Here is a 24,119-nt window from a genome sequence, read left to right on the forward strand (position 1 = left end):
GATTGAACCCACATCCTCTCCGATACTAGTCGGGTTCATTAACCACTGAGCCATGAGAGGAACTCCCAACCTTCTTTTCTCTCTTGATCATGGATTCATTCAAGATGGACTGATTAGGGAAAAAAAATCGACTGAGCACTAAATGGCAGGACCCTCTGGTGGGCCCTGGGGACCCAGGGGAGGGGAAGTTGACCTTGTCACTCCTGAGCTCGGGAATGACCATCTCACCGGGCAGGCAGACGAGCTCCTTAACAGGACTCCTGCAAGGCAGAGAGATGCGGAGAGATGCAGCTGGAGGAGGAGGCAGAGACGGGCCTGGGGAGCTCATGGGAGGTGCCTGCAGCAGCCGGGCCCCCCCTGAGGCCAGGATGAGGATTCAGCAGTTCCCGGCTGGCAGCTGAGCTGTGGAATGAATGAGACTTGGGGTTGCAGACAGCACCAGACACGGCCGGTGTCGGGCTTTGAGGAGCTCAGGGGGACACAGAACACAGGTCCACGGGAGTCCCTGGTGGTCTGGGGGTTAGGATTTGGTGCTTTCACTGCTGTGGCCTGGGTTCAAACCCTGGTTTGGGAACTGAGATCCCACATTAAGCTACTGCAAGCTGCAATCGGAAAAAAAAAAAAAAAAGGAAAGAAAGAAAGAAAGAGAAAGAAAGGAAAAAAAAAAAAAAAAGAACACATGTCCCAGTGGCTCTAATCCGGGACTGAGTCGGGTGAGCATCAGCTGGGCAGCCCCGGGACGGATAACTGAGGGTTCTGGCAGAATTCACAGAGGAGGGGACATATTGTCTGGGTCTCAAAGGCAGGGAATGGGGTGAGGCAAGGGCATTCGGAGGGAGGGTTGGTATGAGTCAAGGCACATGGGGATAATGCCTGGTCTGATCAGGGCTGGAGAGATGGGGAGAAGGCTGGAAATTATTCTAAAAGGGTGTTTGTGGGAGTTCCCATCATGGCTCAGTGGTTAACAAATCCGACTAGGAACCATGAGGTTGCGGGTTTGATCCCTGGCCTCGCTCAGTGGGTTGAGGATCCGGTGTTGCCGTGAGCTGTGGTGTAGGTCGCAGACCTGGCTTGAATCCTGCGTTGCTGTGGCTCTGGTGTAGGCTGGCAGCTACAGCTCTGATTAGACCCCTAGCCTGGGAACCTCCATGTGCCTTGGGTGCAGCCCTAGAAAAGACAAAAAAATAAAAAAATAAAAGGGTGTTTGGGACTAGATCATAGGCTTCTTGGGGGCCAGGCTTGTGCTTTCTGCTGAGCTAGTGGGGAGCCTTAAATTTTTAAGTAGGGAGACTAATCAGATTGGAGGCCCGATGGAGTCACAGGGAGACAGGGAGGTCAGATGAGAGGCTACTGTGATGGACGAGCCCGAAGCTGAGGAGGCCTGAGCTGGAGTCGGGGTGGAGGGCATGAAGGGGAGGGGCTGGGACAAAAGGCGGCTGGAGAGGGGCAGTCAGGGCTGTGGGATTTTTTCACCCTCTATGTGGGGTTCCTTCTTTTGTATGAGGCCCTGGCTGGGCCATCAGCCCCTGAGTCCTGTGGCCTGAGGCACCTTCCGTGATGGGACTTCCTCTGAGCTGTGTGAGAAGCCAGGCAGTGGTTATTGGCTTGTGGGGGGTGGCGGGAGAGGGGAAGTGAAACTCCACTGAGAGCCCTGGGGACTGTTGGGGCAGGTGATTCTCATGCAACAAAGAATTCGCTGGTGTTCCCATCGTGGCACAGTGGAAATTAATCTTACTAGGAACCGTGAGGTTGTGGGTTCGATCCCTGGCCTTGCTCAGTGGGTTAAGGATCTGGCGTTGCCATGAGCTGTGGTGTAGGCACAGATTCGGCTCAGATCTGGCGTTGCTGTGGCTGAGGTGTAGGTCAGCAGCTACAGCTCCGATTCGACCTCTAGCCTGGGAAACTCCATATGCCACGGATGTGGCCCTAAAAAGACCAAAAAAAAAAAAAAGAAAGAATTATCTTTCATTAAGCAGGTCTCTGGGAGGCCAGAGTGACAGTATAAAGGTAGGCTGGACCCACATTCAGCCCCAGAGCAGCACAAGGCAGGGAGGAGCCCAGGAGCCGCCAAAACAGGGGGCTGAGTCCTATTTCCCCAAGTGAATGCGATTACAGAGAATTTTTGCTTGGCCATTTACTTTGCATATTTGTGTTGTCTATTTTTTTATTTGCGTGTTTGTTTTGGCCACACCCAAGGTCTATGGAAGTTCTGGGGCCAGAGATCAAATCTGCACAACAGCAGTAACCCAAGCCACAATAGTGACAATGCTTGATACTTAACCAACTGAGCCACCAGGGAACTCCTGTGTTGTCTATTTTTTTCTTGCTAGTGAATATGTCTAGTTCGTGTAATTAAAAAGAATATTGGGAGTCCGCATTGTGGCTCAGTGGTAACGAACCCGACTAGGGTCCATGAGGATGCGGGTTTGATCCCTGAACTCGCTCAGTGGGTTAAGGATCCGATATTGCCCTAAGCTGTGGTGTAGGTCGTTTCCAGGCTAGGGGTCCAATCGGAGCTGCAGCTGCCGGCCTATGCCACAGTCACAGCAACAGCAACGTGGGATCTGAGCTGTGTCTGTGACCTACACTATGGCTCAGGGCAACACTGGATCCTTAACCCACTGAGTGAGGCCAGGGATCGAATCCACATCCTCATGGATACTAGTCAGGGGTCATTACTGCTGAGCCACAATGGGAACTCCCGAGCCTCTGTCTCTTCATCTGTATAATGGGGACAGTGAGAGTGTTGGCCCTTAGCCATCTCATAATTCAAAGTGACAGCAGGGCCAGAGCTTCACAGCTCAGATACGCAGGTGCCTCAGACCCTGACTAACTCTGAAAAGCCACCAAGGGGCTGAGGGGATTTCAGGGAGTAGAGTCTGATGTCCAGGGGTCTGTTCTTCTTTCTGCATTAGGCTGAGTGTCCACTGTGCGGATCCACAGTCTAGCAAGACCTTGGGGGGCTTCAGAGACTGCTGGTGCCGAGCAAGAACCTGTCGCCCTCAGGGAGGCGGGCCAAGGTCGGGCCTAAGTGGGACCTGTCTCTGAACCTCCCATGGGCGTCTGTGTGTTCATGCCTCCGGAAGAACATGCTTGGGTGTGCATGTGTGCAGGCCAGGACACACAGGCCTTTGCATGTATAAGCTCATACATGTACACGTCTGTTTACAAATATCTGGAGTTTGTATAGAAGCAGGGCTGCCTTTTTGCAAATCCGTTGATTTTCATTTCCTCTGTGGTCTAAGAGAATGACTGCCGGTCACTCTGACTATGATGCGAATGACAGCCCGGCACGTGTGCAAATGCATGTGTGTCTGTGGGTGTGTCTTTATGTGTACATCTCAGTGTTTGCGTGCAGGCTCCTGTGTGTGTACGTGTCACTCTGTTGTAGGGAGCGTATGTCTCAGGCGTGCCCATTTGTACATACCAGGTGGATTTGCACATCTGTGTCTGCATGACCATGTGTTTATGTTCGGGCGTGCACGCTTGTGTGTGAATGTGTGTATGCACCTGTGCCTTTGGGATGTGTGTTTCTGGGTGTGTCTGATGTGCCCTCATTATATACTGGCCAGTGTGCCTTTTTTCTTCTTTTTTTTAGTTTTGGCTGCTGTGCCTGTGTGTGTGTGTGTGGGGGGGGTGACGAGAACAGTCCCTGCCTGTGCTGTGCTGCTCAGCTGCGGGCTGGACCCAAAGGCAGGGGCAGCTGCCTTTGGAGGCCAGGCAGGCAGCTTCCCATTTCCTGAGCACTGTCTGTCTGTCCACAGGAGTGCTGCTGGATGTACAGAAGTTTTTTCACATCAGCGACAGCAAGGCTGGTTTGCTTCAGACGGGTAAGGAGGGTGTCCCCAGCCCTGGGCTCATGCTGGGTGGAGTCTTTCAGCAGGTCCAGTTCTGGGCCCAGCTCCAGGGATCAGGGGCCAGGCTGAGCCCCACCGAGTCCCCTGGCACAGGGGAGGGGGTGCTGAGGATGCATGGTCTTCGGGCGGGAGGGACCGTCTTGGCGGGAGATGGAGGCGGTGTAGGCAGAGATCTGATGCCTGAACAGCCTCTAACGATTTGAGGGCAGGTGCTGCGGAAAGAATGGAGGGAGATGGGGCTGAAACAGGCTTCCAGCCTTCAGATGCTGGCTGTGGAGCTGGTCACTCCTCCTTCACGTCGGTTAAGCTCTGCCCTGCAGGGGAGACTAGCCGGGCTTGAGAAATCCTGGTGTGTGCTTTCCTCTCACTTACCTCAACAACCCAATCACCAGGACGGACAGACAGACAGACAGGCAGACAAAGACACGTACTCCCCACGTGGGCTCCGATGGGATCTGGGCCACTGGCGCCTCTGCCCAGCAATGGGGAGCAGCCACACCGCCCACGCCAAGGTGGGGAAGGTGGGGGGTCACCGGGAGCTTCTTTCCCCTGTGGGTGCCTGGATGGTGACCCACACATGCACGTGTGCACACATTGTCACAACACAGGACACCCAGGTGTGCCCCTTTACAGTTCTGAGAAGATCCCATGGACAGAGCCTCAAGCCCATATATTTCTTTTCTAAAATAGATCTGCCCGAGAACAAGCCTCTGGTTTTTCTTTCCCACCCCCTCTTTAGTAATTACCTGTCCACCATTTTTGGCAGGAAAAGTCACCTCTTCCCATTTTGTTTTCCTCTGGTGCCCTGCCCTGGGGTGTAAAATCCTCCAGGGAGACAGGCAGAGGGACCCCTCATGGCTGCTTGGCTTCTACTGATGAGGCCCTGGGAGCAGGGCAGAGAGAGCGTCAGGAAAAACCGACTGGGGGGAGTTCCCGTCGTGGTGCAGTTGTTAAGGAATCTGACTAGGAACCAGGAGGTTGCAGGTTCGGTCCCTGGCCTTGCTCAGTGGGTTAAGGATCCGGCGTTGCCGTGAGCTGTGGTGTGGGTCGCAGACGCAGCTTGGATCCTATGTTGCTGTGGCTCTGGCGTAGGCTGGCGGCTACAGCTCTGATTCGACCCCTAGCCTGGGAACCTCCATATGCCGAGGGAGCGGCCCTAGAAAAGACCAAAAAAAAAAAAAAAAACCTGACGGGGGACATTTCCTCCAGGCCACAGACCCAGGGATGGCAAGGTGCCAAGCCTTATCTAGCTGTCCCACTGGTGCATGACAGTGTATTCATCTATGATTGAGAATTCACCAGTGAGTGAGATGGCTGTCTCCGGGAAGGGTGTCAACGCATTTATTTCAATAAAAAGATGAAGCCAAGATTTTAATATCTTTCCTGCAGACAACCAGTCTGATTTGTCCTATTGATTTGGCAAATGAAGACTGGCTTTGCCCATTTGTCTCTCCGGTGGACCTTTCCCACAAACTGAATGAGCTCCACCGGCAGCCTTATGGGTTTGGATGCTGTATAGTTTAAAAAATACAGTCCTGCTGGAAATCACATACTTTGCAACTATGTAAACTTACAATAAAAACGTTTTCAATATCAACTGAAAACGTGTGAAGGGGGAGTTCCCTGCTGTGGCGCAGTGGAAATGAATTTAACTAGGAACCATCAGATTGCAGGTTCAATCCCTGGCCTCCCTCAGTGGGTTAAGGATCCGGCATTGCCATGAACTGGTGTAGGTCGCAGACGCAGCTTGGATCCTGTGTTGCTGTGGCTCTGGCGTAGGCCAGCAGCTGTAGCTCTGATGAGACACCCTAGCCTGGGAACCTCCATATGCCGCGGGTGCAGCCCTAAAAAGACGAGAAAAACAAAGTGTGAAGGGGGACACAGACCTATAAACTGAGGCGCGGAGCAAAAGCGTTAAATCGCTGCCTTGGATCCCAGTCTCTTCCAATTGTCTTCCTGTCTTGGGGCTGAGGCTGGAGACTGGCATCTGGTGCTCATCTTCCAGTCATACTGGAGCCAAAGGGAGACTATTTCAGCTCAATTCCCACAACTTTCTAGATTAAGCAGATAATGGAATATGAGTCAATATTTCCCTTCGTTGGTTCTTACCTTGGTGGACAGGATTATTACTGCGAGCCCCCCCACCCCCACAAATGAGTTGCGGAGAGGGAGGAGTTTGTGGGAAGGGGAGAGGGAGGTGGGGAAAGGGGCAGGGGAGGGGTGGGAGAGGGAGAGCGGGCGCAGGCGCTAGGAGAGGCCATGGCGGGGATGGGCTTGTGAGCCTGTAGTGGGATGTGTGTGTGTGTTTGAGATTGGATGATCTCTGCGGAAGCAGGTCCAAAAATGTGCGGAAAGGGCAGTGGACTTGGAGGCCCGATGACCGGGCTTGTCCCTGGTGACCTCAGGTTGGTCTTTTCACCTTTCTGGGTTGCTGCGCAATGGCCCTGAGACCCAATGACTCAGAGGGCTTGGCCAAGCGTTAAGAGTGGGTTGGGGAGTGCCTCTTGTGGTGCAGCGGGAAAAAATTCAACTAGGAACCATGAGGTTGCAGGTTCTATCCTTGGCCTTTCTCAGTGGGTTAAGGATCTGGTGTTGCTGTGAGCTGTGGTGTAGGCCGGCAGCTACAGCTCCGATTGGACCCCTAGCCTGGGAACTTCCATATGCCCTGAGTATGGCCCTAAAAAGCAAAATAAAAAAAAAGAGTGGGTTGGAAGGTGGGGGGAAGAAGTGATCAGACACTCCTCCCCTCCTCCCCCCACCATGGGACAGAGAAGCTGCTGGAGTTAATTAATTTACAGCATTTATTTATTTATTTCTCTTTCAATGATTTTAATTTTTTTTCCCTTATAGCTGGTTTACAGTGTAATGTCAGTTGTCTACTGAACGGCATGTTGACCCAGTTGCACATACATGTATACATTCTTTTTTCTCACATTATCATGCTCATCATAAGCAACTAGAGATAGTTCCCAGTATTATACAGCAGGATCTCATGGCTTATCCATTCCAAAGGCAAGAGTTTGCATCGATTAACCCCAAATTCCCAGTCCATCCCACTCCCTCCCCTTCCGCCTTGGCAATCACAAGTCTGTTCTCCATGTCCATGATTTTCTTTTCTGTGGAAAGGTTCATTTGTACTGTATGTTAAATTCCAGATGTGTGATATCATATAATATTTGTCTTTCTCTTTCTGACTTCACTTAGTATGAGAGTCTCTAGTTCCATCCATGGTGCTGCAAATGGCATTATTTTGTTCTTTTTTATGGCTGAGTAGTATTCCATTGTGTATATATACCACATCTTTTTTTAATTAATTAATTAATTAATTTTGTCTTTTTGCCATTTCTTGGGCCGCTCCTTCGGCGTATGGAGGTTCCCAGGCTAGGGGTCCAATCGGAGCTGTAGCCACCGGCCTACGCCAGAGCCACAACAAAGCAGGATCCGAGCCGTGTCTGCGACCCACTGAGCAAGGGCAGGGATCGAACCCACAACCTCATGGTTCCTAGTCGGATTCGTTAACCACTGTGCCACGATGGGAACTCTTATACCACATTTTCTTAATCCATTCATCTGTTGATAGACATTTAGGTTGTTTCCATGTCTTGGCTATTGTGAATAGTGCTGCAATGAACACGCAGGTGCATGTGTCTTTTTCAAGGAAAGTTTTGTCTGGATATATGCCAAAGAGTGGGATTGCTGGGTCATATGGTAGTTCTATACATGGTTTTCTAAGGTACCTCCATACTGTTCTGCATAGTGGTTGTACAAATTTACATTCCAACCAACAGTGCAGGAGGGTTCCCTTTTCTCCACACCCTCTCCAGCATTTGTTATTTGTGGACTTATTAATGATGGCCATTCCGACTAGTGTGAGGTGGTACCTCATAGTAGTTTTGATTTGCATTTCTCTAATAATCAGTGATGTTGAGCATTTTTTCACATGCTTGTTGGCCATCGATTTACAGCATTTAAAATGCACAATGATGTGGCCCTTACAATGGGCCAAGCACTATTGTATGTGCTTTTTTTTTTTTTGTCTTTTGTCTTTTGAGGGCCGCGCCCATAGCATATGGAGATTCCCAGGCTAGGGGTCTAATTGGAACTGTTGCTGCCGGCCTACACCAGAGCCACAGCCACACCAGATCTGAGCCGAGTCTGTGACCTACACCACAGCTCATGGCAATTCCAGATCCTTAACCCACTGAGCGAGGCCAGGGATCAAACCCACAACCTCATGGTTCCTAGTTGGATTTGTTTCTGCTGCACCACTATGGGAACTCTTCTATGTGCTTTATAACGTTGACTCATTTAATCTTCACAACAATCCCATAAGGCAGGGATGATTATTATGCCCATTTTATGGATGGTGAACTTGAGGCACAGAGAGGCTTTGGGGCTCGCTGAAGGTCACACAGCTAGTAAGTGACAGAGCTGGGATTCAAACCCGGGTAGCTGTTTATAGCGTCCCTCTCTGAACCCTGTGCTTCTTAATTCCTCCCGCCTTGTTACAGAAATGATTTGAATCTGGAGATGCTGGGAGTGGAGGCATGCTTGCCTTCCCCCTGAGGGCCAGCTTCTCCACCCCCAGGAGATCAGCAGGTGTAAGGTGTTTACACCCTGTAAAGGGTCCTTGCCCCAACTTTAATAAAAGTGTTGGAAGACTTGGGGAAATATTTTATAACCCTTAGGTGAAGAAGATATGCACTAACAAGACACAAAAAGATCCCTCTAGAGGTGATTACACCAAAGTTAAATTCTTCAGTATGATGGTGACTGAAACTCTAAGTGCCATTAGCAGTAAGAACAGATCACATTTGTTGGGTATTTACATAAACCTGTCATTTCCTTTTACATGCTTTATTTTATTTAATCTTCCCAATAACCTTATGAGGGATGTACTATTACTATCTTACTGTGTAGTTGATAAAAGGGGAACAGAGGGAGTTCCTGTGTGGTGCAGCGGAAACGAATCCAACTAGGATCCATGAGGATGTGGGTTTGATCCCTGGCCTCATTCAGTGGGTCGGGGATCCAGAGTTGCTGTGAGAAGTGGTGTAGGTCGCAGACGTGGCTTGGATCCCACATTGCTGTGGCTGTGGCCTAGGCCCGCGGCTCCAGCTCCGATTCACCCCCCTAGCATGGGAGCTTCTATATACGGCCCTAAAAAGAAAAAGAAAAAAAAAAAAAAAAGAGAACAGGAGAGTTAAGGAATTTGCCTAGGGTCACAGAGCTAGGAAGTGGTGGGGTCAGGATGTAAGCCCACATATTCAGTTGCAGTATTTGCCTTTTAAATCCTTAAAACAAAAATAAAGGATTGGGTCAACTATACTTCAATAATACATACATACATAAATACATACACACATAAATAAATAAAGGAGTAAGAGGAATTATCAAAAGAACCTAACAAAAAAATGGGCAGAGGATATGAACACAGGGACTGCTACTCAGCCTCACTGGGAAAAAGAACAATGCAAATTAAAATGTCAGCGAGATGCCGTTTGTTTTTAAACCATTAAATGAACAAAAATTAATTGATCCTATCAAGTATCAGCAAGGGTGCTGGTATATATATATACATGCATTTCTATTCAAGTGTAAATTGATACATCCTTTTCGGAAACCTATTGTGACAGTGGCTATTAAATTTTTAAATGGCGTTGACACCAAAGACCGTTCTCTGCAGTGTATTAGGTCAAACCATTTTAAATTGCCTTTTTTGTAGGTCAAAACTGGCTTAATTTCCGCAACAGCATATGGCTCAAACCAATACTAGAGCGGGTCAGAGAGAAGTGGGCGGGGCTGGAACCCGCGCCAGGTAGCGCCTGAACAGTCATTGGGCTCAGGAAGTGTCAATCATCTGTGCCCGTGAATGACGACGCAGACGCTGGGCGGGGCTCTCCAAAGCCTAAGGCTCTTGGGGGGTGGGGTCGGGGTGGGGGAGCAGGGTCAGACTTTGCCCTCACCACCTGCCAGCTCTCGGAGGCTGCAGACGCACAGAGGAGGGTGGAGGCGTTTTTCTGTGAGGAACCAGAGCAGTGAGGGTACCTATCCACGTGGTACATACAGTCCAGCAAAAACGTGGCAGTTTCTTTGTCTTCGCGGAATAGCAAACGCATTCGTTAAATCCAGTCGCCAGTTCATAAGCGTTTACTTTAAAAAATGGTATAAAAAGTGGTATAAATACAACTGCCACGGCAGGGGAATGTTTTACCTACTTAGGCAAACCAACTCTTTGACCTCCAGGGACCGCTGCTTTGTAATCACTGTGCTCATCCTAAACCGCGCTCAGCTGCTCAAAGCAGGCCCCTGGCAGCCCCCTGGCAGCCCCCGCCCCGCCCCGCCCCCACCCTTGCCTTCCACCCCTCCCACCTCCAACAGGGGCGCGAGAGCAAAATCAGACTCACAGGGGGCGGGAATTCTTGTAAATACGGGGCACTGGCAGCTCCATACTGGGCTCTGTGTTCACTTCTGCTTCATATTTACACAGCCTTGGAGGGAGCTGTTGGCTTTTCCACTGTTGGGCTGATGCTCAGAGAGGGAGCGTTAGTAATGATAGAGGCACAGTGAGCAAGTGAGATTTGAGCCGGGACCTAGCGCGCCACGCCCCTGGCGGCTTCCCTCTTAGTCCCCCTGACTCTGGGCAATGGTGGGGGTTGGGGGATTCACCTTATCTTTTCCTCCTCCAGGCCTCCACCAGCTGCCAAGTTTGTGGTATCTGAACCAGTTCCTTTCACCTACTGGCCCATCTCCCCTACTTCCCTGCCTTTGTTGGGGGGGTGTGTGTGTGTGTGCATTGTGCCCCTTGTGTGTCTCCTCCAGTCTTCATCGGCTGCCTGCTGCTGTCTGCACCTGTGTTTGGCTACCTGGGTGACCGCCACAGCCGCAAGGTCACGCTGAGTGTGGGTATCATACTCTGGTCAGGAGCAGGCCTCTCCAGCTCCTTCATCTCCCCCAGTGTAAGTACCCTCACTCCTGCCCAGGCCCCCAGGGGGCCCTTCCCCCCACCTGCTTCTTGCCTGATCCAGCCCCAGCAGAGCCCCAGCTGCTTCTGCTCCCTTCAGGGCTCCAGGCTGGCTTGGGGTTTGCCTTCTGAGGCTGAGAGGAGCCCGTTGGACTTTCTTAACAGGGGCCTTCCTCTTCGGCCCCTTCATTTCCGCCCGACTGTGCTGGGGCTGGAGTCGAGGGTAACTTCTGCAGGAGCTGGCCTGGTTTGCAAAGATGATGCCTCTTCTGGGCAAGGGGTGGGCGGTGGCTTGGACACCAGCAGGGGGCGCCCGTGTGATTTGGGGAACCTGGACTGGGAGGATTCCGGTGCCTAGAGCCCTGATCCTCTCCTCCTCCCCTGGGACATGTGTCACCTGATGCTCTCGGTCCCTCTGACAAATCCTCGGGACCCCTTGCCCTGAGGGGGTTTTCCGGAACTTACTGTGGTCTTGTGCCCGTTTGCCCAGCACGCCTGGCTCTTCTTCCTGTCCCGGGGAGTGGTAGGCATTGGCACAGCCAGCTACTCCACCATTGCGCCCACCGTCCTGGGAGACCTCTTCGTCAGGGACCAGCGGACCTGCGTGCTGGCCATTTTCTACCTCTTTATCCCTGTCGGAAGGTTGGTATTACCCTGGATCCACTTCCCTGGGTGGTAACACTGAGGCCCAAAGGAGTCAGAAAACGGCCTGGGCCGGGTGGAGGAGATGTCGGAGCAGGAAGGCCGGGATTTGAACCCCAACTCTCCCCCTTCCTCACTGGGTCACTTTACCTCTCTGAGCCTCTGTTCCTTTATGTGGAAATGGGGCCAGTGACACCAACAGATAAGCTGTGGTGGGGGTTGGAGATCCAGAATAAGGATGCTCCCTACTGGCCAGTACACTCCAGGGAGGGGTGAGAAAGAGCAGGCAGAGGGGTGGTGCAGGCTGCACGGGGAGGGGCCAGCCCTGGGCGCCCAGGCGGGGAAGTATGTTTGGGTCCAGCCATGCCCCCTACAGCGGGGTCGTTCACAGTGGGACTTAGAATCAGGCCCCTGGGCCCTGATGCAGGTTTCCTGAAATTGCCTGACTTGGGCCGGGGAGCTGGGGTGGGTGGTCCTTGTATGGGGAGACAGTGGTCGCTTGGGCTGGCCTTGGTGCCAGAGGTCACCGGTGACTTGACCAAGGGCAGTGGAATCTGGGCCTCATGTGGCTCCCTTTTCCCAGTGAAAAGGCTGTGCTGCAGAGACCAGGCTCCCTGGGGCGGGGACCCCTGACTCAGGCTTGGCCTCGGGGCCTCGGGCCTGCCTCCCTCTCCTCACTGGCTGTTTTTCCCTGCCCCTCTGTCGCAGTGGTCTGGGCTACGTGCTGGGGTCGGCCGTGGCGGAGCTGAGCAGGAACTGGCGTTGGGCCCTCCGAGTGAGTCCAGCTTCTTTCTCTTCTCTCTGCTTTCCCCCTGCGCCGCCAGGGACTTTCCAGCCTCCGGTGGCCTTAGCCCCTTGGCACGGTACCTGGTGCCGGGGGTGGGGTGTTCAGACATCGGCAGCTTTAGACATTTGGGGCCTCGTGTGGAATGTGCCCTCTGGAGGTTGTGCCCCTGGGTTCAAATCCCAGCTGCTCAGTTTGCTAGCTGTTGACCCCATGCAAGTCCCTCCCTTTGTGGGCCTTGCTTTGTTTATCTTTGGAGTGGGGGGGACGCGAAGCGCTACTTTATGGGATCTGGAGGATTAATGAGACAAGGGATGGGAAGACATAAGGGCCGGGGCAGATGGAGGCGCGGGCCAGGCAAAGGGACAGTTCCTGCGGCAGCAAGTCCTCAGTCATCAGGGCCAGCGTGGTCAAGCCTCCAGTTCGCAACCACGTCAGTCTCGCTGATCCCAACAGAATAGTGTCTGCGCAGGACAGGTAGGTGTTAGGTCGAATCCTCCGGGGACCCCACTCCCCGGAGAAGCAGTGGTATGTCAAGCTGTGTGTATGACCAGCTCCCAGGCAATGAGCCCTTCTCCCCTCAGCGCCCAAAGCACAGAGCATCCCGAGAGCCCAGACCACAGAGTTCAGTCACCCCCAGGATGTCCTGGGTCACGGGACTGTGCAGCCCTGAGCTTCCTGGGCCCCCCTGTCCCCAGATCACGCCCTGCCTGGAAGCCGTGGCCTTGATCCTGCTTCTTGTGCTGGTTCCAGACCCGCCCCGGGGAGCTGCGGAGAAGCAGGGGGTGGTGGCCTTGGGGGGCCAGAGGAACAGCTGGTGGGAGGACATCCGCTACCTTTGGAGAAAGTGAGTGTCCCTGCTCCTCCCTGCATGTCACTAAAAACCCCTCTGTCTGCCCCAGCATCACTGACGTCCCTCCGTCCGCCTCCAGGAAGCCCTCCCTGACTGTCCCAGTGTTAGCAGCCCTCTTCCTCCTCCGAACTCCACCTCACCAGCTGAGATGCCCCTCCCCCACGTGGAGGCCCCCTAGGCCATGTGACAGAATACGGGCTGGGAGGGAGGGAGGCAGTGTGCGCTCCAGCCTTGGCTCTGCCACTGCCGTATCCCTGAGTGACCTGAGACTTGGAGCCTCACCTCCCTCATTTATTCAGTGGACATAAATCTCTAGCCTTGCCGGCTTCTCGGGGGTGCTGGGAAGATGCCCGAGTGAATCACTTACCTCTCCGAGCCTCATGAGAGAGCATCCCTCCTCTGTTCCAGGCATGGTTGGAGAGGCAGACAGGAGTCACCCACGTGCCCGGGTCTCCTCCTTTACCAAAATGTGGGGCACAGACAGGACCCCACTCTCTTTGTGGAGGGCACTCAGAGGGACGGCATGGGGCTGGAGAAGGTGATGTGGGGTGGGGGGTCTTCGGGGCTGGGAAGAGTCCATCCTGCCGAGCGCCCCCCCCCCCCCCCCCCCCCCCCCCCCCCGCCCCAGGCACAGCAGGGGTGAAGGTGTGCGGGTGGGAGGGGCAGGCTGCTGAGAGAGTGGCGGGGAAAAACTGGAGCCTGGAGCCACCTGAGTGCCCGGGTGACCTGAGTGCTCAGGAGAGGGGGGAGGGGAGCAGACAGGCGCAGACAGGCCCCCTCCCAGCCCTGCCCCCCAGCCCGCTCCGGGCTCCAGCCAGTGCACTTTCTCTTACAGCAAGAGCTTTGTGTGGTCGACCCTTGGAGTGACAGCCATGGCCTTCGTGACCGGAGCTCTGGGCTTCTGGATCCCCAAGTTTCTGTTCGAGGCCCGTGTGGTGCACGGGCTACAGCTTCCCTGCTTTCAGGAGCCATGCAGCAGCCAGGACAGGTGAGGGGCCTCTGGGTGTCCAGGTCAGGGGTGGTGGGGAGTGTTCCTGAGGTCCTGAGCTCCCAGCCTTGGCCTCTGTGGGCTCACGGAGCTGTGGGCAGACACCAGGCCAGGTTCCAGCTGGGGCTGGGCTCCTGCTGCTCTGAGTGGCCACAGGCAGCTCCCTTGTCCTCTCCAGGCCCCAGTCCCTGTCTTCTTCTTTTGGGGCCGCTGTGGAGGGTCCACAAGGCACTTGGCAGTGGCTGAGGCTTCTGTGGGGCCTGTGGGGGGATGGGGCTCTTAGGCTGCTTTCCTTCACGGGGATCTGTAGCATGACATCATCCCATTTTACAGATGGCAAACTGAGGCACCGGGCTGCCTCGTTACCTCTCTGGTTTAGGGATTTCCCACATGCATTCGTTTGTGCTCTGCCTCATTTGAGGCACTGGCAGTCCTGGGAAAGCTGCCCTCCTCCCCCTGCTGTGCTCCTGCCCCAGCACCCGCCCCCGTTCTCCAGGGACTCCCTGATGGAGAGGGCACATCTCAGTCCCCTCTTGCCTGCTTTCTCCTCGTGCCTGGGGATGCTGTCCAGGCTCCCTGCAGACCCTCCTCCTCCCTGGTCCTGCCCCATCCTCGGAGTTCCTCCCCAGGGCTCCGGGCTCCTCCCTGAGGCCTCAGTGACACTAGTTCTCCACTGGCAGCCTTGACATCTACCCCTTTCTCTCCAGCCTCCTCTCTGGCTCTCAGAGAGAGCTTCATGTAATTTCCAGAATGTTCCCTGCTCTCTCGTTTCTCTGTGCCTTTGCCCAAGCTGTGTCCTCTGCCCATAGCTGCCTTCCCTTTACTCGTCATTAGCTTTTTTTCTCTTTTTTCTTTTTAGGGCTGCATCCACGGCATATGGAAGTTCCCAGGCTAGGGGTCGAATTGGAGCTGCAGCTGCCAGCCTACCCCACAGCCAAGGCAATGTGGGAGCTGAGCTGCCTCTGAGACCTCCGCCACAGCTCATGGCAATGCTGGGTCCTTATCCCACTGAGCGGGGCCAGGGATGGAATCACTGAGCCGCAGCAGGAATTCCCCATCCTTGCTTCTTAAGCTTTAACTTTAGTTCAAGCTCTAGTGAAGCATTTTGCATGAAAAACCCTCTGAAGTTTTATACTAATAAACCCTGGTGTTCCTGTAGTATAAAATGAGGAGATGGAAGATCAGAGAGGTTTAGTGATTTGCCCAATGTCACACAGCTAATGAGTAGCAGAGCCAAGATTCAAAGCCATCTGACTCCAAAGCAGGTGCTCTTAAGCTCCCTGTCCTGTCGCCCAACCAGCTGGCACACAGTGGGTGCTCAGGAAGCATCCAGTGGGTGAATGAATGAATACATCAGAGGAGATTGTGACATTTGTCTTGGCTCTACAGCTAGATTCTTATCTCCCTGGAGACAAAGACTGAGTCCTAAAAGTCCCTCAGAAGCTTGAGAAAGTGGGGAAAAAAAAAAAACAGTCACAGGTTCCCCGGACTCCATCCCACTTCAGGTGTTAACTGGCTGTGTGTGCCTAGGCCAGTCGCCTTGCCGTTCTCTGCTTCAGTCTCCTCCTCTGTCAGCTCCTGCTCTGAGCCTGGGTGAGAAAATGACAGGGAGTTTTGTGTTAGTGTCCCAGGGCTCGTGGAACAAATTACCACACACTTGGTAGCCTAAAACAACAGAAAATGTTCTTGTTGTTCTGGAGGCCAGAAGCCTCAAATGGTCTCACTGGGCCGAAACCAAGCTCAGCAGGGCCACCGTCCCGAGAGAGGCTCTTGGGAGAATGCGTCCTTCCTCTTCCAGCTTCTGGTGGCCGCTGGCAGTCCTGGGTGGCAGTGTCACTACAAGCTCTGCATCCATGGTCACACTGCCTTGTGCTCTTGTGTCTCATATCTCCCTCTGCTTCCCTCTTATAGGGACAATTGCAGGTGTATTTAGGACCCACCTAAAAATGGAGGGTAATCTGCCTATCTCAGGATCCTTAATGCGGAGTTCCTGTTGTGGCTCAGTGAATTAAGAACCCGACTAGTATTCGTGAGGATGTGGGTTCAATCCCTGGCCTCACTCAGTGGGTTAAGGATCCAGTGTTGGGGCAAACTGTTGCATAGGTTGTGGATGTGGCTCTGATCTGGTGTGGCTGTGGCTGGCTGCTGCAGCTCCAATTTGACCCCCTTGCCCAGGAACTTTCATATGCAAAAAAAAAAAAAAAAGGATCCCCTTTTTTTTTTTTTTGGTCTTTTTGCCTTTCCTAGGGCTGCTCCCACAGCATATGGAGATTCGCAGGCTAGGAGTCTAATCGGAGCTGTAGCCAGCAGCCTACGCCAGAGCCACAGCAACGCGGGATCGGAGCTGCGTTTGCAACCTACACCGCAGCTCATGGCAATGCTGGATCCTTAACCCACTGAGCAAGGCCAGGGATTGAACCCACAACCTCATGGTTCCTAGTCGGATTTGTTAACTACTGCACCACGACGGGACCTCCAAAAAAAAAAGGATCCTTAACGCAATCACATCCACAAAGTCTCTCTTGCCATATAAAGTAACAGTCACAGGTTCCAGAGATGAGGACAGAGCTGTCTTGAGTGGGTGGTGGGGATCCTTATTCAGCCTACTACAGGTGGGTGGAAGGTCTTGGTGTTTGGGATCTGCACAGACCTTAGCTGTTAATACACCCTCCGTGGTTAGGCCCAGCCCCAGGGCGAGGGTGGGGTGGGAGCAGGAAGCTGCAGGACACAGGATTCTAGCTCAGCCAAAGGGAGAACTTCCAACATACAGAGCTGGCCCAGATGGAAGGGGCAGCATGGGGGTAATGAGCTTCCTGTCCCTGGGAGCATGTAAGTAGGAGTCAGATAGCTGCTTGCCAGGGCCATAGTTTAGAGGATCGGCACAGAGCTTGGCAGGCCTTTGAGGACCCTCTTGGCTCTGAGAGTTTAATTCTTGCCAGGGTGGAGATGCTTTGCTCAGGGCCGATGGGGGACGCCCATCTACACCGCCTGTCTGAGTGATCAATCCTAAGTATTAGAAAGGTCTAGAGAACCTGCCAAGCCGGCTCAGATCAGGACTCAGAGGCAAATAGCATTCATTCAGGATTCCAGGTCACTTGACTGGGCTGAGCCGGAGCCTGGTACAGCTTGGCAGGCTGGGAAGGTTCAGTGAGCACTTTTAAGCTGCCTAGGACCCACACGCTTCGTTTGGTAGGCAGAGGGCCAGAAACGCTGGCTCTGCCAATGAGGGGCTGTGTGACCTTGGGTGGATCCCTGCCCTCTCTGGGCTTGACACAGTCTCCTATAAACCAAGGGGATGGGGCCAGGAAATAAACCATTAGTCCTCAGCTTGTGGGATGGACATTGCAGAAGTTGTTTAGAGGAGAGGTGGTTTTCTGTTGACAATTTCTCAGTAACTATAGTCTGGCATCTGTCAGGTTCTTACACCTTGGTGGGAGCCATGGAGCTGAGAGCAAGCACCTGGCACTTTTGGAAATGTTTGGGTCTGAGAGGGGATCCTGGCCATGTGGAGAATGGGGGGTAGGGGCATGGGTGCTCCAGGCCAAGGGGAGAGTGTGGGCCAAGGCAGGAAAGCCAGAAAATGTAGGGTGAGTTTAGAGAACTCCCAGAGTGGGGGAGAAGAGAGGGAGGGTTACATAGGTCATTAACCAAGTCCTGCAGTGCTGGCCAGGAGCCTGCCCTGAAGACAACAGGGAGTGGCTGGAAAGGTTGTGCTTACATTTGTCTTTTTTTTTTTTTGCTTTTTAGGGCTGTATCAGCGGGAAATGGAAGTTCCTAGGCTAGGGGTCAAATCGGAGCTTTAGCTGCCAGCCACAGCCACAGCCAGAGCCACACCGGATCCTTAACCCACTGAGTGAGGCCAGCAATTGAACCCACATCCTCATGGATACTAGTCAGGTTCATTACTGCTGAACCACAACAGTAACTCTTTTTTTTTTTTTTTGTCTTTTCAAGAGTTCACGCTGGTCAATCTCAGCATCCCTTTGGGCTCCTTTAAAAGGAGGCCTTGGGAGAGTTCCCTGGTGGCCTAGTGGTTAAGGATCCAGCATTGTCACTGTTGTGGCTTGGATTCGATGCCTGGCCTGTGAACATCCACATGCTGTGGGCGTAGCCAAAAAATAAATAAAAGGGGGCCTTGGAGAGTAGGATGGACCAGGAGAATGAAGATACATATTCAAATCCTGGCTCTGTCGCTTACTAGCTGGTTAATCTTGGCCTCAACATTTCTTAGCCTCACCTTCCTCAACTGTCCACCTGGGAATTCTGGGAGGAATCAGTGAGCTCATTTGCTTAACGTATAGCTCTTTTCTTCCAGGCTCTATGCTCCCAGCTTAGAGTCAAGAAAGTAAACCAGGGAGTTCCCATGGTCTAATGGTAAGAACTTGGTGCCTTCACTGCTGTGGCCTGGGTTCGATCCCTCTTCTGGGGACTGAGATCCCACATCAAGCTGCTGCATGCTGTGGCCAAAAAAAAAAAAAAAAAAAGGAAAAGAAAATAAACCAAACCTAGTTTCTGTTCTCTAGGAATTCACAGCCTAGGGAGTGACCCTGATGACAGAGACACAGAAGGTGCTATGGGAACTGAAGGGGGTGAAGGAATTAGTAAAGGGACAGGGAAGGCATCCCCCAAGAGGGAACATTTGTGATGGGTCTTGAAGGATGAATAGGAGTTCGGTGAAGGGAAACACTAGTGAAGGGTGTTCTAGATGGAGGGATAAAAGTAGAAATTGGGGATAGTACCTCGTCTGGGGGCTGAGGAGGATGGAATTGAGGTCTGGGGTGGAGGTCACCTAGTGTCAGACTGTCAGATCATGAAGGGCCATGTACACCACAGTGAGCTGGAACCAAATCTTGTGGGTGTTTAAGATCTGGTGGAGAATTTTAGGCAGGGGTGGGCAGGGGCATGGCCAGATCTGTGTTCTAGAAAGCATCCTCTGGGGACCTCTATGGAGGTTGTCCTGGCAGGACAGGTTTCCCCAGGAAGGAGGTGCAAGAGGGGCCACTTGGAGTTGAAGTGGGTCCAGGAGGGAAATGTGGTGAAGTTAGGAAGGGTTACCTGAGAGGTGTTCAAAGACAGAGAGTGGAAGGGTGGGACTCAGGGAGGGAGAGGGTGGGAGTTCTCCTTGGCTCAGCAGGTTAAGGATCCAGCATTGTCACTGTAGCGGCTTGGGCTGCTGCCAGGGCGAGGGTTTGATCCCTGGCCGGGAACTTCCACCATGCCGAGGTGCAGCCAAAAGAAAAAACAAAACAGGAGTTCCCGTCGTGGCGCAGTGGTTAACGAATCCGACTAGGAACCATGAGGTTGCGGGTTCGGTCCCTGCCCTTGCTCAGTGGGTTAAGGATCCGGCGTTGCCGTGAGCTGTGGTGTAGGTTGCAGACGCGGCTCGGATCCGGCGTTGCTGTGGCTCTGGCGTAGGCCGGTGGCTACAGCTCCAATTGGACCCCTAGCCTGGGAACCTCCATATGCCGCAGGAGCGGCCCAAGAAATAGCAACAACAACAGCAACAACAACAATAACAACAACAACAACAACAAAAAAAAAAGAAAAAAAAAAAAACAAAACAGAGAGAGAGTGTGTACAATGCCCAGATGAGAGGTGGCGTATGATAGGCACTGGATAAATAAATACATTCTTGCCGCCATTCCCATTCATACTGGGGGCTGGAAGCCAAGAAGGGCCAGAAGGTTGGGGCCAGAGTGGGACCATAGAATTAAGAATTCTGAGTGGGGCACTTTTGGGTGGTGAGACAGTGGGGGGAGCAGGCTGGGAGCTGGGGTGACCAGAAGATCACCCACAGGGCCAGTGGCATCCCTAGGATGAGGCAGGAAGGTAGGGGAGCCAGGTCCCCAAGGACCCGCGAGCCTTGGTTAGGAGGGAGGGGAAGGGGCCCAAAGCCACCTTCCCTGTAGGTGCCAAATTATGCATAGGGACAGGTGGCTGGACCCCCATCCTCACCCCACTGGCAGACCAACCCCTCTCTGTTCTTTTCCATCAGCCTGATTTTTGGGGCGCTGACTGTTGGGACTGGCATCATTGGGGTCATCCTGGGAGCAAAGGCTTCGAGTACATACAAGAAAGTCAACCCTCGGGCCGAACCTCTCATCTGTGCCTCCAGCTTGCTTGCTGCAGCCCCCTGCATCTACCTGGCTCTCATCCTGGCCCCGACCACCCTCCTGGGCTGCTATGTAAGTGAGGGCCCTTCGGAGGTGGGAGTGGGGTGGGCAGGGAACTCCTGCTTCGCACAGGCTCACACTGTGCCCATCTTCACGGACATTGTGTCCATCACTCCTTCCAGGGGGAGCTTTGTTATCCCCATTTTACAGATGCAGAAACTGAGGCTTACCAAGAATAATGCGTCTAGGAAAGGGCAGGCCCAGGATTTGAGCTTAAGCCTTTCTGACTCTAAAGTGTGTCCTCTGAGCTGCTAGTTATAGCTTTGACTAGAGAGGTTGGGGCTCCTTTATTCCCTGGGCCTGTTATGAGTCCAAGAAGAAATAGAGTAATTCTCCCCAGGTTGCAGATGAGGAAGGGGAGGCCTGGATTGGCCTTGGCCAGAGATACTGCTGTGAAGGTGACAATAGTGACGAGATCCTGTCTTCTGGTTTCATATCTCATCTCAGCCCTCATGCACCTCACATCCCAGCTCTACCTGTGACAGGTGTTCACACCCACCTCCCAGCCTTTGCTGCATCCAATCCTTCCCCCAGGGATACCATTCCCCTCTTCTGCGCATCCTGAAATCTTTAACAAAATTTTTTTTTTTTTAATTTTTAGGGCCACACCACGGCATATGGAGGTTCCCAGGCTAGGGGTTGAATTGGAGCTCCAGCCTCTGGCTTACACCACAGCCACAACAACTCAGGATCCATCTGCGACCTGTAGGATCCAGGTAATGTCAGATCCTTAACCCGCTGAACAAGACCAGGAATCGAACCTGCATCCTCATGGATCCCAGTCAGGTTTGTTAACTGCTGAGCCATGAAGGGAATGCCCTCAAAAATTTTTTTTTGTTAGTTGATTTACAATGTTTTGTCAATTTTTGCTGTAAGCAAAGTGACCCAGTTATACACACACACACACACACACACACACACTCACACACACACATATAGTTTTTCTGATATTATCATATATATGATGTATATACGTATATGTGTATATATTTTTCTTTACATATAAGATTTCTCTTTCTCATATTCTCTTCCATCATGTTCCATCACAAGTGATTGAATATAGTTCCCTGTGCTGTACAGCAGGACCTCATTGCTTGTCTCTCCAAGTGCAATGGTTTGCATCCACTAACCCCAAACTCCCCGTCCATCCCTCTCCCTCCCCCCTCCCCCCTGGCAACCACAAATCTGTTCTCCATGTGCATGAGTTTGTTTCTTTTCTGTAGATAGGTTCATCTGTGCCATAGATTAGATTCCACATATACGTGATATCATATGGTATCTATTTGTCTTTTTCTGACTTACTTCACTTAGGATGAGACTCTCTCGTTCCATCCATGGTGCTGCAAATGGCATGATTCTGTTCTCCCTTATGGCTGAGTAGTATTCCCTTGTGTATATGTGTAATCCATTCATCTGTCGATAGACATTTAGGTTGTTTCCATGTCTTGGCTATTGTGAAGAGTGCCTCAGTGAGCACAGGGGTGCCTGTATCTTTTTGAATGAAAGTTTGATCTGGATATTTGCCCGGGAGTGGGATTACTGGGTCATGTGGTCAACCTATATTTAATTTTCTAATGTACCTCCACATACTGTTGTGCCATGTGGTTGTACCAGCATCCTGAAATCTTTATCCTGCAGCAGGACTCCATTCAAAGGCCACCTTCTCCAAAAGCTTCTCCACGCTTAGGTGTTTCAGCCGTGGCTCAGTGCATGTTTGGGTTCCACGGCGCACCCTAGTGTTACCACATACTTATACACACTGGTACATGTGTGCAGCTGTGTCTCTGGCTCCCCAAAAGGCCGGCCCTAACTGTCCCCCTCAGTGGGAAGGAGCTACTGCTTCTGGGAAGATGGTGCCAGTCTAGCCCCAGCCAGCTGGGTTTGAGCTCTCCTCCTCCCCGCTCTGTCTCCCTGTCCCCAGGCCCTGGGGACCCACCACAGTGGACACAGGAGCCCCTGCACGTGTGGGCAGGGTTCATTGAGCAGGCTGGACTCAGAAAACACATCGGTAACAGCTTTATTTCCCCCTACTGGTGTGAGTGGGTTTCTTCCCCATGACGGGATCCCATAGCCTTTTTTATTTTTTTCTGCTTTTCAGGGCTGCATATGCGACATATGGAGGTTCCCAGGCTAGGGGTTAGAGCTGCAGCTGCCAGCCTACCCCACAGCCACAGCAATGCAGGATCGGAGCCATTTCTGTGACCTATGCCACAGCTCACGGCAGTGCCGGATCCTTAACCCACTGAGCGAGGCCAGGGATCGAACCTGCATCCTCATGGATACTTGCAGGGTTCATTACCACGGGGCCAAGACGGGAACGTTTTTAGTTACACTCATGAAGGTCAGTCCCATTTAAATCAAAACTTTGGTTCTACTTCCAAATAAAGCTTCTATCCTGGCCCAGAACATTGGGCTGGGAAGGGGGGATCGCTGCTGGGTTGGAGTCTCCTTGCTGCATCTCCATTCCTCTTTCCTGATGCCATCCCTCCCCCCAGCTCCTGACCCCTACCCAGGCAGGGCAGGCCAGCAAGGATGACCAGAAATGGGCCAAGTGTTATCTGTGTTGGAGTTGTTTTTGCTGACGGCTGTGCCCTCCAGTGGCAGATGCCCAGATGCTGGCTGACTCCTCTCTCGAGGGCACTTTTGTGGGTTTGGGGGGGGCCCTGGCCGCAGCATTTGCATCATCCAATTCCTTGGTGCAGGTGACATTGTCACCTGTATCCTGTCACAGCCTCCCTCTGCTCCTCTGTGGGATGGCCCTTCCAGCTCTTTCTGCTGCACCCTGTTGCCTGGGGCAGGCACCTTGTAGGGCTCCCCTCTTGTGACCCTGAAGCCTGTCACCTCTCTGTGGTCCCTATTTGACCCCCTGGATGAGCTCAGGATGCAGCTGTCCCCACTGCTGCCCTTGTTGGTCCTCCTACTCCCAGGTGACATGTGTTTAGGTGTCCCAAGGACGCTCTTTGTGAATGTCCCTCAGGTGGCCCTGGTGGCCAGGGAGAAAGGCCAGTGTCCTTCCTGAAAGGCACTGTCCTCCCTGTGGATAGATGACCCGGAGCCCCTCACTCAGCTTTCTCTCTCTTCACATCCTACCCAGCTTGGGTCTCCAGCCTCCTTCTGTAAAAGCTGGGGGCCACGTGGAACATTCTCTTTCCTTCTCTGAGTCGTGATGGTGTGCCTGGCACTTCTTGAGGGCCTGGATGTTTCTCACCAGTGTCCTCAGCCTTGGTTGGCCTTCCACTGAAATTCCTGGGGAACAGACAAGTCCTGTCAGCGTTCCCCTCATTCACTCACTGGATGCTTCCTGAGCACCCACTGTGTGCCAGCTGGTTGGGAAGATGTTTCAGTTCAATGAACAGTACCAGGCAGTCTCCAGGGCGACAGGACAGGGAGCTTAAGAGCACCTGCTTTGGAGTCAGATGGCTTTGAATCTTGGCTCTGCTACTCATTAGCTGTGTGACCTTGGGCAAATCACTAAACCTCTCTGATCTTCCATCTCCTCATTTTATGCTACAGGAATGCTAGGGTTTATTAGTATAAAACTTCAGAGGGTTTTTCATGCAAAATGCTTCGCATAGAGCTTGAACTAAAGTTAAAGCTTAAGAAGCAAGGATGGGGAGTTCCTGTTGTGGCTCAGTGATTCCATCCCTGGCCCCGCTCAGTGGGATAAGGACCCAGCATTGCCGTGAGCTGTGGCGGAGGTCTCAGAGGCAGCTCAGCTCCCACATTGCCTTGGCTGTGGGGTAGGCTGGCAGCTGCAGCTCCTATTCGACCCCTAGCCTGGGAACTTCCATATGCCGTGGATGCAGCCCTAAAAAGAAAAAAAAAAAAAAAGTAATGACGAGTAAAGGGAAGGCAGCT

The 24,119-nt window shown here is 52.8% G+C and overlaps 1 protein-coding gene and 1 long non-coding RNA gene across 4 annotated transcripts in view; one reads left to right on the forward strand and one right to left on the reverse strand.

The window, feature by feature from the left end:
- The window catches only part of SPNS3 (SPNS lysolipid transporter 3, sphingosine-1-phosphate (putative)), a 56,354-nt gene that overhangs the window by 1,055 nt on the left and 31,180 nt on the right, over positions 1 to 24,119 (forward strand). For 2 of the 3 annotated variants that reach the window (XM_047758497.1, XM_047758498.1), the window contains exons 2-8: positions 3,765 to 3,830; positions 10,680 to 10,816; positions 11,312 to 11,463; positions 12,172 to 12,238; positions 12,946 to 13,094; positions 13,936 to 14,088; positions 20,084 to 20,273. In XM_047758497.1, coding sequence (XP_047614453.1) covers positions 3,765 to 3,830; positions 10,680 to 10,816; positions 11,312 to 11,463; positions 12,172 to 12,238; positions 12,946 to 13,094; positions 13,936 to 14,088; positions 20,084 to 20,273 — 914 coding nt within the window. The remainder of the gene's footprint in view (positions 1 to 3,764; positions 3,831 to 10,679; positions 10,817 to 11,311; positions 11,464 to 12,171; positions 12,239 to 12,945; positions 13,095 to 13,935; positions 14,089 to 20,083; positions 20,274 to 24,119) is intronic. The other variant, XM_047758499.1, reaches the window with a different exon arrangement.
- On the reverse strand, positions 9,213 to 11,691 carry LOC125114882 (uncharacterized). The gene is made up of 3 exons (XR_007131934.1): positions 11,287 to 11,691; positions 10,265 to 10,388; positions 9,213 to 10,010 (listed from the first exon to the last, which is right to left on the reverse strand). It is a non-coding gene; the product is annotated as an uncharacterized LOC125114882 (long non-coding RNA).

The sequence above is a fragment of the Phacochoerus africanus genome, chromosome 14 (genome assembly GCF_016906955.1).
Source record: "Phacochoerus africanus isolate WHEZ1 chromosome 14, ROS_Pafr_v1, whole genome shotgun sequence".
NCBI classification, from domain to species: domain Eukaryota; kingdom Metazoa; phylum Chordata; class Mammalia; order Artiodactyla; family Suidae; genus Phacochoerus; species Phacochoerus africanus.